The sequence below is a fragment of the Dryobates pubescens genome, chromosome 8, assembly GCF_014839835.1.
Source record: "Dryobates pubescens isolate bDryPub1 chromosome 8, bDryPub1.pri, whole genome shotgun sequence".
NCBI lineage: Eukaryota > Metazoa > Chordata > Aves > Piciformes > Picidae > Dryobates > Dryobates pubescens.
This window is the reverse complement of record NC_071619.1, coordinates 11373401-11392478: the sequence shown is the minus strand read 5'-3', so window position 1 is coordinate 11392478 and position 19078 is coordinate 11373401. Positions and strand designations below refer to the sequence as shown.

Genomic DNA, 19078 nt, shown 5'->3' with positions numbered 1-19078 from the left:
GGAGATGAGAATTTCTCTTCCTTTCCCTGCGCAGCCCTGCTGGGGTTTCTGTTTTTCCCCTGGACTCCATCTAGTGGGGAAGCTCAGAGTCCTCTGCATGAAGCCTGTGGAATTTTGCAGGGAAATGCAGCATTTCTGGAAAAGCAGAAACCTGGCTGTCCGTGACCCACAGTGGGCAATGAGCAATGGGTGAGGACTTTGAGACTTTGGTGGGAGGTGATGGGCTGTGCTCCTGCTGCCTCATATGAATCCTGCATGACCTGGGCCCCAGAGGCTGTTTGGGAAAGGCTGAGGGCTGCTGAAGAGCAGCAGTGGCTGAACCCTTGGGTAAGTAGCTGAATTCAGAAATGAGAGACTGTTTCCACCTCTCCTCACAGACTGATTTTCCAGGAGGGACCAAATTTATCCTCTCTTTTTAAACAGCATCTTGCTGCGTCATGGAGGAAGATAAAAAGCAAACAGTGAAATATTTTGAGTTCAAAAAGAAACATGGGCAAGTGCCAAGGATGCTTTGTGGTAGCAGTGGCTGAGAAAGGTTCAGGTGGTATGGAGGCATTTCAGGAACATCTGGAATGAAAATTGTAAGTGGTCAGGGACCTCCTGACTGTCACACAGTGACAGGAAATACAAAACCAGATGTGACAGTCCAGATGCTGAACTAGCCCCCTCAACCAACAGAGTAGAGAAGCAATTAATTTACAGTTTAGAAGTTAAACAATGCTAAAAAAGATGGTTTCCTGGAAAGTCACCTTGCTATCCTGTCCTTTTGGCTTTAGACAAGACTACAAGCCTGTTTAGTTTAGAGCTATACCATGATTGGGGGGAAAAAAAAAAAAGAAGTAATCCTTGGTATTATCTGGAATCAACAGGACATGTTGATTAGCTAGTTTCAGGTAGTTTCTTCTCCCTGGAAGACCAGCCTTGGAGGTGGCTGTGACTCAACAGGTGAGAGGAGCTCCGAAATTGTGTGGAGTAACTTCACTGATGGGACCTTGGGAAGGATCTGCTGAAAATCCAACTAAAATGTAGTTTACTCCCTTCCTGCATAGTCCTCTTCTGCAATTACTTACAAAGACTTTCTCAAAGTCCTCAGATAGCCCATCCCAGCAGGTCTGCAGCAATTAGCTCCTGCTATCAAAGTGAAATTTCCCAGCGTGAACGGAAGAGCAGATGGGGTGCAGGGCTCCTACCTGCAAAGCCCTTCATTAAAAAGGTATCAGTGCCTGTGGTGGCCTTTCAGCACCTTTCAGCATGCCTGGGGAGAGAGGCTCCTGCAGTGAGGTCCCCCCTCTTGCATGCATACGAAAAAAGGTCACAGCTAAATACCACTGCATTTGCAAAGCATTGACTTTTTCCAGGTTCTCAGCATTTCTGTCAGGAAGTAACAGAGGACTTGACTGGTTTTGAGCACTAGAGTAGGGGTCCTCGCTAGGCTGTTGGTATGGGATGTTTTGCCTACCTAGCTTTGCTTGTGCATGCACAGCCTGAGGGGGTTTAGCCTTCAAACCATGTAAAGAGAAGGTCCTACAGCCTCATCCCATGTGGGGAGCCCCAAAATAACCTGTCCAAGAACTTGGTCAAAGTGTTTTGGTGATTGTAGAGATGAGCCAAATCCCCTTCTCCCCGTGCAAAGCTCTGCGGCATTTAGAGTCTTCCCTCTTCAGGTGCTGAGAAGGCAGGAGCTGTAAATTAGGGTTCACCCCGAAGTGAGAGGGAAGTGATTCCTGAGTCTCTGCTCACTGACTTCAATAGGGAGTTGCTGTGGTTCAGGGTCACCTGTTGTCTCCTTGGGGAAGCAGACCTGCAGAATTCCTCCTGACTGAGTTGAATGAACTTTGGGGTCAGGAAAAAAATTGTGGCTAAAGCCTCCAGAGTTCTGCTTGCCACCACACTGGGTTGTGCTGCACAGTCCTCTATTCTTCCGTTTTCCAAGCATTTGTATGGCAGGGAAGCTGGTCTGTCTCCTCTAAAGGCTCACCCAAACCCAAAGTGCAGTCTCAGACACCAGAAGCCATACTGGATGCTCTCACGGCTGTTGGTCTCTGGCTGCTAGGATACTACACTATGCCCTGTACTGTGTATTGGTAATTGCATGGTGGAGGGATGGTCATAGAATCATTTAGGTGAGAGAAGACCTTTAAGATCATCCTCAGCATTGTCAAGTCCACAATTAAACCACGTCCCTAAGCACCGCATGGAGATGTCTTTTAAGTACCTCCAGAGTACCTAAGTACTTTCAATTTGCACCACTTTCCTGGACAGACTATTCCAATGCTTGACAACCCTTTTGGTGAGGAATTTTTTCCTAAGATCAAACCTAAATCTTTCCTGGTACAACCTTGAGGACGTTTCCTCTTGTCCTGTCACTTGTTGCATGGCAGAAGAGGCTGCCCCCTACCTTGCTACAGCCTCCTTTCAGGTACTTGTAGAGCTGACTAAGCTTTGGGACATTTGTATTCCCATCTGGGATTGTGGCACAGCAGGTGAGGCCTTGGAAGCAGAGTGGCTCTCAGTGCTGAATTTAAGCACACACTGATTTTTCTTTTAAATATTTTTTTCCCCTGACTCGAGGCCCTTCAGCCCCTCGCGCATCCATGCCCTGTGGGCGAGCAGAACAGAGAGGAGCAGACAGGCGGAGAGGTTTTTATGGTCCCTGGTGGGAGCTCCACAATCCCAGCCCCACTCATGCCAGGTCCTGTCATATGGATTTGTCCAATTTTAGGAGGCTGAAGGTGCCCCAGGCAGATGAGCAGAAAACGCCAGTGAGAGAGAAGAGTGGTGCAGCCCTTTCGTATTTAACACGTAACGTTTTATTTCGCTCGCAGGAATGACCTAGCCAGAGAAATGTCGGGGTTCCAGATAGGGAGCCCGGGGGGCGGAGCGACGGCTGAATGACTTCTGTGCCGTAGATCTCTTCGCTGTACCGCACCGAAGGCAGCTCGCGGCAGAGTCAAGTGCGGGCACGGCCAGACGGTACCGGTTTAGCTACTGCCGTCTCCTGCTGCCAGCAGAACCAATGCCAAGGACGCGGCCCCGAGTACACAGCGCAACCCCGAGGAACCCTTGTGTCCGCAGCGGCAGGGGGCGAGGGGATGCTCTCCGTCTGGTCGGAGTAGGACGGGCAGGGCTGCGCCACGCGCGGCCGCCAGGAGGCGCTGCATGATCGCTTACTTGTGTGGGGGACTTGGGGCGAGCGGTGGCGCACCGGGGCCGCTGAGGGAGGCCAGCAGCCTGGTGAGGTCCGTGGGCAACGGCACCTGCCGCTGCAGCGGGCCGGGCAGGAAAAGGGAGGAAGGGAGAGCGGGTCGGGTCTCGTCCGTCCCGTCTTGTCCCGGCCGCTCCGTCCCGCAGCGAGGGAACTCGCGAGCCGCCCCGCCGAGCGCCGCACGCGCCGGCCCGGCCCGCCGGCCGCACCGCGCCCCCATTGGTTGCGCCCGTCCGAGGCTCCGCCCCGCCGGCCCCAGACCCCGTCGTCATTGGCTGCGGCCTCTCCATCGGCCCCGCCCCCGCCCGCCTGGCGTACACACCGGAGTCACGCGCCCCCCGGGCTGGGGAGGCGGTGGCGGGAGGCGGGGCGGGGCCAGGTTGCCATTGGCGGAGAGGCGGACGCTGATTGGCAGCCCATGGTCCCGGCCCCGCCCCGGAGGGCGGGCGGGGAGGGGCGGGGAGGGCAGCGGATTGAGGCGGCTCTCGGCTCGGCCCGGCCCGGCAGTCGCCGCCTGTCGGGTCCCGCGGGCAGCCGTACCTGCCGCCTTCCCCGCCGCCGCGCCTGCCGCCACCGCCGCCGCCGGGGGAGCCGGGGCACGCCGCAGGCGCCGCGCGGCAATGCGGGGCCGTGGCGGCGCCGAGCCCTGACTAAAGATGGCCGCGCTGCCCGGTGGGAACATGGCGGGGGGCGGCCGGGGGGCGCGGATGGTGGTGGTGCTGCTGCTGCTCGGCGGCTGCCTGGGCCGGCGACCCCCGGCTGCAGCCGCTGCCGCGCCGCCTGCCGCCGTTGCCGTCCCCCCGTCGGCGGCGGCGGCAGAGGAGACGGTGATCATCGGCCTGCGGCTGGAGGACACGGACGACGTCTCCTTCATGGAAGGGGGCGCGCTGCGGGTGAGCGAGCGGACGCGGGTGAAGCTGCGGGTCTATGGGCAGAACATCAACAACGAGACCTGGTCGCGCATCGCCTTCACGGAGCACGAGCGGCGGCGGGGCGGGCGGGCGGCGGCGGGGGCGGCGGGGCGCGGCGGCGGCGGGGGCGGCGGCGGGGTGACGGGCGGCGGCGGCGCCCCGCAGCGCTGCGGCATCCGCACCTCGGACATCATCATCTTGCCGCACATCGTGCTCAACCGCCGCACCTCGGGCATCATCGAGATCGAGATCAAGCCCCTGCGCAAGACGGAGAAGAGCAAGTCCTACTACCTGTGCACCTCCGTCTCGGCCCCTGCCGCCGCCGCCTTGGGGCCCGGGGCCGCCGGAGGGCTGTCGGGCGCCGAGGGGCCAGCCGGGCCCCCGCCCTGGGGCGAGACCACGTGGATCTACCATGACGGTGAAGACACCAAGATGATCGTGGGCGAGGAGAAGAAGTTCCTGCTGCCCTTCTGGCTGCAAGTCATCTTCATCTCTCTCCTCCTCTGCCTCTCGGGCATGTTCAGTGGCCTCAACCTGGGCCTCATGGCCCTGGACCCCATGGAACTGCGCATTGTGCAGAATTGCGGCACGGACAAAGAGAAGAACTATGCCAAGCGCATCGAGCCTGTGCGCCGCCAGGGCAACTACCTGCTCTGCTCCCTCCTGCTAGGCAATGTCCTGGTCAACACCACACTTACCATTCTTTTGGATGACATTGCCGGCTCTGGGCTGGTGGCCGTGGTGGTCTCCACCATCGGTATCGTCATCTTCGGCGAGATCGTGCCGCAGGCCATTTGCTCTCGGCACGGTCTGGCCGTGGGCGCCAACACCATCTTCCTCACCAAGTTTTTCATGATGATGACCTTCCCGGCCTCCTATCCCGTCAGCAAGCTGCTGGACTGTGTCCTGGGCCAGGAGATCGGCACGGTCTATAACCGTGAGAAGTTGCTGGAGATGCTGCGTGTCACCGACCCTTATAATGATCTAGTCAAGGAGGAGCTCAACATTATCCAAGGAGCCCTGGAGCTGCGCACAAAGACTGTGGAGGATGTGATGACTCCCCTCCGAGACTGCTTCATGATCACTGCCGAGGCTATGCTCGACTTCAACACTATGTCTGAGATCATGGAGAGCGGTTATACCCGCATCCCTGTTTTTGAGGGTGACCGCTCCAACATCGTGGACCTGCTCTTTGTTAAGGACCTGGCTTTTGTGGACCCTGATGACTGCACCCCACTTAAGACCATCACTCGCTTCTACAACCATCCGCTGCACTTCGTTTTCAATGACACCAAGCTCGATGCTATGTTGGAGGAGTTCAAAAAAGGTGGGCTTGCGGCGGGGGTGGGAGGTGCTGCTTGATGGTTGTCACCTTCTTGAGGCGAGGGAGCCCTGCGGAGAGGCCTCTTGGGTTCCTGCTCATTGAGAAGTTTGGGAAGGTGCATTCAGGACAGCCAGCGGGCAGTGTTTAGGTATCTTTCAGATCTGCTCATTCCCCAGGCCAGAAAGCTGATACGTGGCTGGTATGTGCCCCCGGCCTCTTTTTCCTACTGCACTGGGATGTGTGTGTGGGCATGGTGCCGAGCAAGGTTGTTTTCTTTCTTGCTTTTTCCACTCATCTGTCCATTATGGTGAGAACCGCTGACGGGAATCCGCGCCTGTTACTTGGCTGTGTCTTCTCCGTGCTTTTTCAGCTGGCCTGACAGTGAGGAGCGGGTGGGCTGCTCGGGTGTCTTTCTGGCTTAGTGCGTACACACGTGCTGAGATAAACAAGGCGTTTTCGCTCCATTCATAGGCTCAGCCGGCTGACCTCAGCTCTGTGGTCATGTTCCAGTTAGTTTGATTGATGCTTTGGTCTTGTAACTCATAAAGAGTTTCGGGGTCTTAAAATATATTCGAAAACACCTGTCAGTGCTGTGCTTTAGGGTTGCAGGTCTCTTTCCTTAGGCTTCCCTCTGCCTCCAGGACCACAGGCTCGGCGAAGATGTGACTCTTTCTGCCTCCCTAATGTAACGTACATACTAATTATGTCAGAACAGGACTGAGGTTTTCCATCCCTGTCTTAATGGTAGGAGGTGTTGACCTGATGAATACATCTCAATTCCTCTTAGAAGCTTTTGCTTATGAGAAAGTAAAAAAGTGTGGTGTTTTTGTGTGTGTGTGTGTTCTTCTTTCAAATCTGTTCCTCTCTGCAAGCCAAATGATAATGCTATACAGCCTGTGCAGGAAAGAGACTTCAAAGAAATAGTTAAGGGAAATTTTCGAACAGATTGACATGTAGACTTCTGTGTTGGAGAACTAAAGGCCATTGGAGCCCCACAGAGCTGATTATGTCTGGGTAGATCTAATCGATATACTGCTGAGCAGTTCAGTCCCTAAGAGATGATCTGGCTGAAAGATCTTCTATCTTATGGATATAAACTACAGCACAGGAGGTTCCACCTCAACATGAGGAGGAACTTCTTCACTGTGAGGGTCGCAGAGCAAGCTCGCCAGAGAGATTGTGGAGCCCCCTTCTCTGGAGACTTTCAAGACCCATCTGGATGCATTCCTGTGCAACCTGTGCTAGATTCTGTGGTCCTGCTCTGGCAGGAGGTTTGGACTAGATGATCTTCAGAGGTCCCTTCCAGCTGCTAACATCCTGTGATCCAGTGATCTTTACAGCTGCACTTACCTCACAGTTCAGCTAAAGGGGAATATTTGAGTTCACCTTTATCAACTGCAAAAGTTACCTTGAGAAGCACATTGGTGAATGGGCTTTCTAGGTAATAAAATTAAGTTGGCACTTAAATTTCAGGTGCTGTTTTGTCCACAGGCTGAGCTTTGACAGCTTGACATTTGATCTTTATTCCTGCTTAACTCAGTTTTGAGGATTTGGAGAGTTACTCTGCTGCTGTCCTCATCTTTATTTCATCTTCATAGATGGAAGGTGAACATACCTTCTACCTGTGACATAGCCCAGTCACTAGTGGTGTTCCCCAGGGCTCAGCACTGGGGCCAGTTCTCTTTAATACAGTTATCAGTGATCTGGGTGTGGGCATTGAATGCATCCTCAGTAAGTTTCAGATGACACTAAGGTGGGAGGGTGTGTTGATCTGCTTGAGGTTAGTAATGCTTTACAGAGGGACCTAGACAGGCTGAATCAAGGAGCTGGCTTGAGCTGTATGAGATTCAATAAGGCCAAGTGCTGGGTCCTGCATCTGGGTCACAACAGCCCCAAGTAATGCTACAGGCTTGGGGCAGAGTGGATGGAAACCTGCCTAGCAGAGAAAGGCCTGGGAGTGTTGATTTGACAGCTGGCTGAACACGAGCCAACAGTGTGCTCAGGTGGCCAAGAAGGCTGACAGCATCCTGGCCTGTATCAGGAATAGTGTGAAAGGCAGGACCAGGGAAGTGATTGTCCCCCTATACTCAGCACTGGTGAGGTCACTTTTGAGTACTGGGTTCAGTTTTGGGGCCCTCACTACAAGAAGGACATTGAGGTGCTGGAGTGGGTCCAGAGAAGGGCAGCAAAGCTGGTGAAGTGTCTGAAGAGCAGGCCTTCTGAGGAGCAGCTGAGGGAACTGGGATTGTTTAGTCTGGAGAAAAGAAGGTTGTAATGACACGGTCATTGGTCTCTTCTCCCTAGTAACAACTGATAGCATGAGATACTAGAAGAAACTTCTTGACCCAAAAGGATTCTCAAACACTGTAACAGGCTCCTCAGGGAGGTGGTTGAATCCTCTTCCTTGCAGGTATTTAAAAGTGGCATAGATGTCACAACTGTTGTCTGGTTGAGATGGGTTTTGCTGCATGTGTGGGCACAGGACAGTTCTTCTCCTCTCACCTGCAGCCGTGCTTATTTGGACTCCAGATAGCATGATGGGGTTTTTAACCTGTAGTGATACGTGGATTATCTATAGTGCTGCTTGTAGAGATGTGTCTAAAAAAATTAGTATTAAGTTGGTCCCTGTTTTCTCTGTCTGAAAGAGAAAAAACACACTCCTCTGTCTTAACATAGGAGTGCTTTTATTTAATATCTGGGAGAATTAGATGTAGATTTTAATCCTGCGAGTGTGACTGAGCCAAATATGCCTCCTTACAGTTCCTGAAGCTTGTGCTTAAAATAGACTTCTTAAAAATCCTCCTGGGTGGCTTAGAAGGTGCAGACCACAGATTGCTTTCCCTTGCCTGCACGAGGAAATGTCCCAGTAGAAGTAGTTTGGGATGGCTAAATCACATGTATGTTCTCTCCTGACATTGCTGTGTCCCGGAAGAATCTCTGTAGTTGTAATTAATTGAGAGCAGCTTAAATGTTTACTCCAGAACAGCCACGTCGCTTGGTTTGTATTGACCAGCCCTGGTGCTAGAAGCAGGCCTTCTCCTAACTGCTTTCCCTTTAAAAGTGCAGATATGGTGGTGGAAGTAAATAGCTTCCTTTGTGTCCTTTGAAAATGAATGTAAATAACTGATAGCTTGCTCGATCTGGCATGGCGCGGCATCTTTTGCAAGAGCTCCTCAAACTTTCTTCTTCAGAGCAACCTTGCCAAATTCCCGTGAGAATGTACAAATTAAGGGTGAGAATCAGATTGCATGTTACTCTCTACGAGATTGTTGAAAATAAATAAGCTTACAGTTTTTAATCATTCATTTCCCACCACATTAACCTTCTGCTGCCCCAAATTTGCTTCGCATCTTGTGTGTGGGTTTTGGGTTGGCTTTTTTTTGTTGTTTGTTTTTCCCACCCAGGTCCCTGCTACTGTTGTGTGGTGCTGCCAGGTGAATACTTTGACTGGTTTAAGGAGAGAGGTTTGGTGGGTTTTGTTTTGTTGGGTTTTGGGTTTTGTTTGTCTTGTGAAGAAGTTTGTTAATTAGCTGGGCAGGTGGGGTTTTGAAGCTCACATTATGGATGGGAGCAAAACATACTTAACCTAAACAGAGAATGAAGATCTGGGAGGAGGAGATGAAAAGCCAAGTGTGGCAGGATATATGTCCTTATGCTGTTGCAAAAGATGACATGGATAGCTCTCTAGTCATTCTCTTGCTCAGGCTGAACAGCTGGAGAATTTGGTGGTGGGCCTGTTATTAGTGTTTCTTGCCCACAAATGCAAAATAAGTATCTCTCACTTCTATGCTGCCAGGCAAGAAACTTCAAATTAAGAGAAAGCTTCTGCACATTCCCACTCCCTTGTTGCTCTAATCTCTTGAAGTATGAATATGCATGACTTCTGAAGCAGTCTGCAAAAAGGTTTCTCATCTAAAAGGCATTGTTTACTCACAAATCAACAAATAAATAGCTTTTGAAAGGATGTTAAACCTCTGCCAACACTGTCAAATCTTTTTGCCCACACGTTGAGCAAACCTGAGTGTTGAGCTTATTTTATTTGAGCATTCAAATTGAATGCAAGGAAGTGGAAGGTACCCTTTACACTGGCCTAGGAGATGACCTGCCTGACTTTGCTCAGCACAAACAGAGATCTCATTTGAAAAAAGTCCGGTTTCAGCTATTCTGATGGTGGTTGCTGCTGTAAAGGGGAGCCAGGCATTACCTGTTCCAGGACAGATTTGTGTCCTGGCTCCTAAGCTACAGCAGGGAGTGAACGAGCAACGAAGTAGTCTTTGGAAAGAAGCTAGTGAACTGTCTCCACTGTCTCCTTTTTGTTGTTGATGGGTGTGGGCTTGTTTTGATGTTTCCCCCCCCTACTCACCCCTCACTTTTGACAGGTTTCCGAGGTCTCTGCTCAAATGCTCTGTGGCGCTTGCTCTTGGTGTTTTTCACAGGCAGATCTCTGCATGTGTGATCCTAAATCCAAAGTGCTCTATTTCTAGCTCCCTGCCTGCCAGAACTGCAAGAATTCGGCTTGAAAAGCCTCAGGTTGTAATACTAATATTTTAAGATTGGCTCACTTTTTACAGGCCATTGTATGGCTGCTTTCCTGGTGGCCTGAGCAGCTTCAGAGGGCAGTGGTTTCTCAACCAGAGTCTTCCTTATCTGGGGATTTTGAGTCATATGTTTTCATCTTATATGTCTCCACTATTATGTTATACTAAAGATCACAGTTAATAACCTGTGACAAAGAAGCCACAGTAATGCAGCACTTCTGAGCCCGTTTCTGAATCACATGGCAGCCTTGAGAAAATTCCTAGATTCTTTATTAAAGTCATTATCAACTGGACTCTAAAAGTTGGTTTATTTTTTTTTTTTGCTGTTTCTTTCTTAAAAGCCTTGCCAAATTTAACTTGCACCGCTCTTCAGGCTCTGTTAGTCTTGTGACATCTATTTTTAATAGCACGTGTCTTTGGTGGCTATATTTAGTGTGGACATAGAACCTGGAGGAAATGTGTCCATTTCTTTTCTAGTTCTTCTTCCCCCTTCAAAGAAAACCAAGCCCCAGTAACCTGAACCATAAACCCCTTGCTTTGGAGGGAGAAGAAAAGAATACCTAGAGCTTCTTACTCCTTTTTTAGGCATGTAGATCCTGGTTTTTGGAAGCAGGTAGGACTGCAAGTGATTGGTAACCCAGAGACTGAAAGTTCTGCGTTACTGTTGGTTGTCTGAGTTATTTCTAGTTCTATTTTTGTTTTTGTGGTTACTTGTTTTTGGTGGTGGGTTTTTTTTGTTTTGTTTCTGTTTGATTGGATTTTTTTGTGTGTGATAAGGTAATTTACCTTTCTGGTAGAGCTCTAACCTAAGCTTGCAGGTTGCTGGTCTCTTACCAGTTTTTTTCTGGGTTCCCATCTTGCTGAATCTGAGTCCAGACCTGCCATAAGTAACTTATTTAATGGATCTGAATGCTCACTTTCTGGTTTATCTAATAGCTTGTCTGTCTCGTGAGCCATTTTTCTGTGTGAACCTGTGACTGCAGCATTACAAGAAACTGGAAGAAATTAGCTAAATCCCTTCTGGGATTATGAAAGGCATGTAAAACTCCTTGGCAAACAATACCGTTTTCAAGACTGCTTGGCTAAAAAAAGGCACCTGCTCTGATCCTTTTGGAGGAGTTAATATAAAGGGAAAGGTGTGGAGGAGGTCCAGTGTGGAGAATCTTTTGTGTAAAGAGACTAGAGGAGCGGCAGATGGAAGGGAGTTTGCCACCAAGACGCAGAAGACTTAGCATGATACGCCTGCAGATTTGTTCTCTGAACAAAACCTGCATGTAGGAATGGGGGGGGGGGGAGGGGTTGCCTCATGACAAACTCTTTCTTGGCTGTCTGACAGTGTAGCACCCGCAGGTACTGTGCTGCCAAGACCTTTGCTGGCCCTGCATTGCTCCTGGAGGGATGTGTGCTTGTTCCACTGGAGAGGAGCGGATGTGGGTTACTGCAGGCAGCCCTCTTACTGGTATGCTGTGGGGGAGGTGTCAAGGGGAATGCATTAGAGCAAGCTCCAGTTCTTCCTGGGCTCCCTACTGTGAAGCTTTTTTAGGGACCAGAAGAAGAGATGCTGCCGGAGAGCAGCAGTGCTTCCTCACCCTGGCCTTAGTGAGGAGCCCAGCTGGAGGCTCTGTTCTGCTGCTGGGAGTAGAAAGAAATGTAGTTCAGGTGGCTGGCAGGGAGAGGAGTAGGAGAATTAAATGGCTTGAGCAGCAGTGGTTTGAATCTGGTGCTCTTGTTGGGTGTGTTTCTTTGATTGCTTTTAATTTGATTGCTAACAACTCTTGTCATTCAACAAAGACATGAAGTTGCCTTTTCCTCCTCTCATCTGATTGCTAAGTTAGCAAATGCTTTCCTGCACTGCAGCTGACGGGGGTGAATTCCACCACAAGTGAACCATGCTCCTCTCTGCTTTCTCTGTGTCTGTAAAGGTTATCTGTATCAGCCAGAGATGTAAACTTCAGGTCAGTCTGTGCAGCCAGCAGCATTTCATGGCCAGTTGCGGAGTAAAATAGAGAGAAGTAGCAGAATATCAACTTCTGAGTGCAGGGAAAAGATCAGGTAGTTTAACCATGGTAGTTTGGCCATTGCAGCATTCTTCCAGGGCTGAGGGTTTTTTTTTTTTTTTGAGTTTCAGTATTTCTCTGTCAACATGAGGTTCTGGTAAGCAGAACACTTTCTCAGTGAACTTCAGTTGACTCTGAGGGTGTCAGAACAATGACAGTGAATCATCTGCAGTACTGTGTGTCTGACAATGGCCGAGTGCTTGGAGAAAGTATTAGAAGAGAGTAAATTTATTTTGTTCCCCATGGAAGCTTACTGATCTCATCAGGCTGCGATTCAGGAATTTCTGGAACTAAAGATACTGTCTTTATTAAATAGCCTTAGGTGCTTATTTCTTTCTCAGTGTCTGATCAACACTGAACCTTTGTCTGCTCTCACACATGGACAAACAGAAGTCATGGGGTATCTCCTGTCAATAGCTTTGTAGTGCTAGTGGTAGAAAGAGATGGATTTAAAGGTTTTATTTCTGACTCTTGACTTCTGTTTGAAGCCATCCAAAGGTAGGTGTTGTTTTGGCAGGCTCTGAGGAAATGGAGGGGCTAGCCACCTCACGCTTTGTATGTTATGAGCCCCAGTCCCTTCCCTTCTTTACTGAAGGAATCACTGTAGTGAGTGGGTGTATTGGGGGGTTGTTAACTAGGTCACTTAGCTTGGAGCATGAATGCTATTAAACTCTAGAAAATATCTACTCATCTGCCTTGTGTTTAATGCTCTAGAAAATATCTACTCATCTGTCTTGTGTTTAATGCTCACTTGAAGGGCAGACATTCTAGTGCACAGGAAGTAAGTCCTGGAGAAAGTGGAGTCTTGCTACTTCACTTATTCTAAACACTTTGCAATGTATGCTTAATATTAAGAGTTAAGGTTGATTTTGCAGATGTTTACCATCAAGAAGGCCTGGAATGAAAGGCATGGCCAAGCAGTGGGTTGAATTAGTTTATATTTCAACCTGTCTTGGTTCTTCCATAAATACTTAACAAGAGCTCACTTTTTCATTAACTTACGTGGCTCTGCAGGGCTGTGGTGCAATTTTCAATCTAGGTAGACCAATTGCATTTCTAGTATTGAGTCCCTCCCAGTTTCAGTAATGGAGCTTGTAAAACTAGCTCTCAACAGAGTGCTCCAGAACTCTGAACCATACCCTGGCACCCTTGTTAGTTTGACAAGGTCCTGAAATACAGCCTATCAGCTACAAATAGGAGTGTAAGTACTTCATGCTAATGAGCTACAGTCAACAGTACATGGCTGAGAGTCTCAGGTCAGCTGATCCAGCCTGGCTCCTGCCTAGGCCACTGAGCCATTTCGGAGCTATCTAGTGATGGGGTTTTGTTTCACTTTACAACAGCACATAGTTACAAGAAAAAAGATGCATAAATCTATCAATAGTCTTTGTGTGGATTCCCCATTTCCCCTTGCCCTAGAAATGGGCATGGCCCAATAGTTGCTGGGAGTAGAAGCTCTGCTGGGAATAAATTAGTGCTTAGTGTGATGGTATACAAAGCATCTGTGCAAAGGGTATGAAAAGTAAAGCTAGTTAAGGAACTATAAGGGGAGGAGATGACCTAGTCACTTCAGTGTAGGTCTTCTTACAGAGAGGTAGGTGTAGGGAAGAGAAAGGGATGTCCTGGAACTTGAGAAGCCCATTAGTGTTCTAAATGGCTTTTTGTGCAACATGGAGTAATGAAATTCTGATTCTTCAAACCATATTCTTATCAACTAAGACAGGGAAACTAAGTCTATTAAAAGACATCCCATAGCTGCTTTGAAAACAAAAAAATACAAAAATCCACCCAGAAGCCCCACTATTGCTGTGATTTCAGGATGTGCAACCTTACACTCCAATTTGAAACACAGAATTGTAATATTGAAGGGTGGATAGCAGAGATCCATCATGCTTGAAGAGAAAATGGATGGTATTTTGATTTGTCAGTAGAGTTGCATGCACTGGATGTGCTTAACACATCTGCCAGCTCAGCTTATCTTTCCATTCCTGGTCCACAGTTACGAAGAAGCTTTAATTCTTTACAAACTTGGCTCCATTAACTCCTTCACCATAAGGGTGGTGAGACACTGGAACAGATTGCTCAGGGAGGTGGTAGAAGCCTCATCCCCAGATGTTTTTAAGGCCAGGGTGGATGTGGCTCTGGGCAACCTGATCTAGTAGAAGGTGTCCCTGCCCATGGCAGGGGGTTGGAACTAGATGAGCTGTGATGTCCCTTCCAACCCTGACAGTTCTGTGATTCTGTAACTCTTTCCTTTTTTGCTCTCTTCCCTGTTATGGCTCTGTAGTAGCTTTCCACTCTGAAGGGTCATGGTTAGGGGCCCTTGTATTTTGTGTTGAAATTGCCTGGGAGCCTTCTAGAATTTTGGTAGTTAGCCAGCTTTCACTGAAGAGATGACTTGGGATTTGCCATGTGTGTGTTGTCTATGGGATGTCGTATGTGCTGTCTTTGTGTTTTAGTACACAACCTGTAAATGCAAGAGATACTTCTCTGTTGGGGTTGGCTGGCATGTTGGAAATTAGGATTCTTGCATGGGGTTTTGTAGTTATTTTTGTGACTTAAAGACAGGAGCCAGTACTGTGCTTTACCTACTGGTGATGAGGACTAGTGAAAGAGTGCTGGAAAAGCCACTTGTCTTGTAACTAACTTGTCTTAGAATACCCCAGGCCTAGACTGAACACTCAAAGCTGAGAAGACTGCCATGAATGAGACTTGTTGTCTCTTTGTATTGAAGCATTTGCTTGCAAATTATTTGGTATAATAATTTCAGTGTTTAAATATGAGGCAACAGCCGTTCTTATAATGGAACTGTGCTTTGAAGGGCAGAGTAGGTGTGATGCTTGTCAATCTGGGAACTGAAACCTGATGATTATTGAGGCCTCAAGAGTTACAAGTTAACGCGATTCTGCTGCAGTTACTAATTAACCAAGCAAGCAAGAGCTTTGCTCCAGACAGCGGAGCTGGGGCCAGAAGATGAGCACATAGGTTTAGTACAAAAGATCTCTATAGTTCTGTTTTCTGTCATGCTTTCTGTTGGGGTTGCACCATCCTTTTGCTGGCAGTCCTAAAAGGATCTGGTCTTCAAATGAGAGCAGTGTTGTAACGTTGCTCTCTGCAGGGTGAACCACACCATCAAGACCAGGCTCCTATTTGCTTGAGGTTCTCTCCCACAGCAAACACAAATAAAAGTTTTATTTTATACTGAGTTTTTTATGGTGGTATAATCTCTTATAGTGATATGACAGAGCCACCCATGACTGTTATCTTTGTGAAGGTGAGCAAGGCTCTGTTTTCCCCACTGGTCCATGGGTGGTGAGGGGAACAAAGTGCTGACTCTGCCATAGTTGGGTACACTGCTGCCAGCAAACAATTTTAAGAAGGATCTTGCCATTTCTAGTTTCCTTCCAGTACTCCACCTCCTCCTTTCAGAAGATTGGCCTGCCTGCCCTTTGTACTGTGGGGGTTCAAAGTGCAGCCCTTGGCTGAAAGTGAGCCTGAAGGACCCTTTTTCCAGGCAACATTTATGTAATGACAGGAATGATCAGTTGTCCACTTGTGAATTGCATGTCAGCAATTTCTGGACTTCTGCAGAAGAAGATCTGCCGGTGTGAACTTGCTCTTGATAAAGATTTACAATCTGGCACTGAAAGTAGGTGTGGCTGTGGGTTTTAGGCAAGCTACAAGCGTAGTTCTTCCTATCAAGCCTAGGACATCTTTCCACTGGAAGCAAGTACAGCTCTTAATTCCCATACAAAGCAAGTGCAGACAGGGGCTTTCAGTTGCTATTACAGGGTATCATATCAGTCAGAGTCTTCAGGTAAATCTTGTACTAGTTAAGGGAGGTCTAAATTGTGAATTAGAATTATTCAGTAGCTCTAACTTGAACTCCAAGGGACATCACAAAGGTTTTGCTTCGAGGTGCATACATTGCTGCGATATGTTTTGCTATGTGGCTTTCTGTGGGTTTTCCCTGCTGTTGTGTAGGTGAGGTTTGTGTACAGATAAAGCTTTTTGACTTTCAGCTCTTATTTTAGTGCCTTGTTGCAGTATGTGGGGAGGGCAGGCATGAAGCATTTCTCAGGATACCAGTTATATGAAGACTTGGTTTTCCCCCGGCAAAGGAGTAAGTGATGTCTCATCAGAGGCCAGGCAGTGGTCCTGTGAGTAACTCACTGTATGGACTACGTGGTTGTAGCAGTATGGGACTTGTGCTGCTGTTCAGATGTGATCTGGTATTTTCTGCATGCTGGTTCCCTGCCCTCATGGAGCATAACATCTATGTTTTAGTGCCATTCCAGTTTGCTTGGAGCCTTTTGGGGCAGTTAGGCTTGAAAATATTGGTAACTTGCAGATAAATTCAGAATTTCCTACTGTTCACTGGGAATATTTTTTCCCCCATCTCTTAGTGTTGAAGAATTGCTTGTGCTGTTGCATTTCTCCCAGAGAAATCAAAATCACTGCCTTTTTCTCTCAATGAATGTGCTGTACAGTGTACTTTAGACTTAATATCAGCTACTAGAAGTTTGAGTACTCACTTGCAAGAGAAATGAGAGACTTTCTTGTGTCACATGTTAGATGAAAGCCTTCTTCCTTTGCTTTTATACTAGTGTGCTTGTGTTTCCCTGTGACCCTTGAAGACATGACACCACTCTTAAAGCTCTATTCCCTTTATATCTGCTGGAGTCTGTGCCTCTGACAGTTTTGTAGTTCTCTCTGTTTGGTTGATGAAAGCCCGGGGGGATTATGATCACTAATGTGGAACTGTTTTGCTGTAGTTTACTGTTCTAATCCAGCTTGTGCTGTATTGTCTGAAGGCTCCCAAGGAGAACCTGGAAATGGAGAAGTTGCACAGTTCACTGTAGGCAGTCTTGGTGGGGGGTGAAGCTTCCCAGCGTGGGAATCCCCTGAGGTTAGAGCTTGAGGAAGGCAGCTGGGGCAGTGCAGAAACTTAATTACCTACATAATGGATGCAGTCTCCAAGAACTCCAGCAATCTGTTGCTTGATGCCAATCTAAGGGCTGAACCTGTGAGTGCAGTTGTAGTGTGTGCAGCCAACGTGCAAGCAAATACAGCAGCTTTCATTTTCCTGCTTTCTCCATTGCCTCTGGGTTTAAGGGTGGGGATGAAGGTTTTCCTGTACTGTGTGATGCACCACAGATGGGAATCCCAGTCTCTTCTTCTTTCTGCAAGGGCACACCTGCTGAGCATGGGCTCTACCAGGAGAGCTCTGATGTCAGGGGCTCTATTCTGCTAATGGTTCCAGAACAGCTGTTTTGAATTTCTGGGGTTTTTTTTATGTAGTTTTTGAGCAACCTTTCTCTCTCTCTTTTTTTTTTCTTTTTTTTCTGAGAGAGAGAGCAGGAAAGGGTTTTGGGTGGAGGGAAGGCACACATACATCATTTGCGTGTCGAGGGCATTTTCATTTCTGATTCCTGGCTTGAAAACTGGTTTTAAACTTGTTGCTTGCCTGCTGCTTGAACATGGTCCAGTGGTAAGAGGCTTGAATACATTTCTTCTTTGCAAATCATCAACCTCACATCTTCCAGTAAAGGAAAGAATTTGGGAGTATAGCTTCCAAGAGTAATAGCCTTTTCAGCTCCATGCAACGCACAGGCTCCAACCAGAAAGTTCCAAGGAAAATATTCAGAAAGGGGGAAGTTTTCTGGCTGCATCTCTGACAGTTTTGCATTTAAACTGTTGGGCTTTGCAGAGGGATCAGTGTGCCTTTATTATTTTCTCCCAGATAGGCATGCAGCCATGCTGGAAAGAGGAACTATGCTGGAATACCTTAATCCAAGCATGGAATAGAGAAATTAACAAAATGCTATTTCCTGAGTTTGCATGGGTGATGTTCCCTAGTTTGCCATTTTTCATGCTATCCAATTAATCTCTAACTGAACACCCACTGAAAGTATTGAAGACTGCAGCCAGGTACCTTGCTTTCTACTTGCATCTATCTTGTGATCACTAGTAATGAATTGAGTACCATGAAGTGCATGAAAGGCTTACAGGAGGATGCTGAGCAAAGAAGAGGAAACTTCAATGTGACCATTCTTTCAGAAGGGAATCAATTGGTTTAAAGTCAAGATATTCTTTCAACAAATGAGGTTGTTTTAACCATTCTCTCCAGTGGTGCAGCTTGTAGCTGAATGAGTGTGTACTGTGATTAAACATGTACTCCTACGGCTAGAGCCAACATACAGTTTCTGGGAGCAAGAACTCTTGCTGAGGTAGTGTTGGTGAATAAGTCTAACAGAAGGATTTCTCATCTCTGTGTTTTCTGTGGCTTTGAGGATGATTGGGGAATAAAAAACCCTGAAGAAATGACTGGCTGTAGAAGTCCATGCAGATAGGAATAGATTATGCTTTTTAACCTCATAAAACTGAGTTTAAAGCATACAGGAGATTTAATTTCCTTATTCCCCATTTGTTTCCTCCAAAATGGAAAAAATGACCCAAGGGAAATCAAGAGCATAACTTCTTCAAGTGAGTTCAGAGTTGGATAAGGATATAGTGGAGGATTTGATCTTTTGAATTTACTAGTGCTGCCTAAAGTTTTGTACAGGTGGTGGTGCAGCCTTCTTGTGCTTCTTCACTCTAGACTTGAGGACAAATTTTCCCCTCTTCCTTTGTATCAACTGAATGGTTTTGTGGAAGCCAGTATTTTTCAGCTTTTCTCCTGAATTCAAGGTATATAGCAGGAGTTTGGTTTAATCTTCATCTAATAGTTTCCTTGCATGATGATTGCAACTTTTAGTCTGACAGTTCCTCCAATGACTCGTTTTGTTTTTCATGCCCTGAGGTCCTTGGCTGTCGTCGTTATTATTAAGCATTTTCACTCTCCTTTCTACAGATGAATGTGTAGTTCTCCTGGCACTGTTTGTTGGCAGAAAGTGAGGAAAATCAGGGACAGACTAGGTGACAGTAGCAACAGATGAGATGAGGCCATCCACTAGACAAGTGTGTGGAGACACAATTACAGAATGGTAAAATTTGGAAGGGGCCTCTGGAGCTAATCTAGTTCAACCCCCAGGCTGAAGCAG

General features: G+C 47.8%; 1 protein-coding gene across 3 annotated transcripts in view; it reads left to right on the top strand.

Moving 5' to 3' along the window:
- The first annotated feature begins 3656 nt into the window (after positions 1–3656).
- Positions 3657–19078, top strand: part of CNNM2 (cyclin and CBS domain divalent metal cation transport mediator 2) — a 131878-nt gene continuing 116456 nt past the window's right edge. For 2 of the 3 annotated variants that reach the window (XM_054163709.1, XM_009908131.2), the window contains exon 1: positions 3659–5443. In XM_054163709.1, the coding sequence (XP_054019684.1) occupies positions 3862–5443 (1582 nt within the window). In that variant the 5' untranslated portion in view covers positions 3659–3861. Of the gene's footprint in view, positions 5444–19078 lie in introns of all 3 variants that reach the window. The other variant, XR_008462362.1, reaches the window with a different exon arrangement.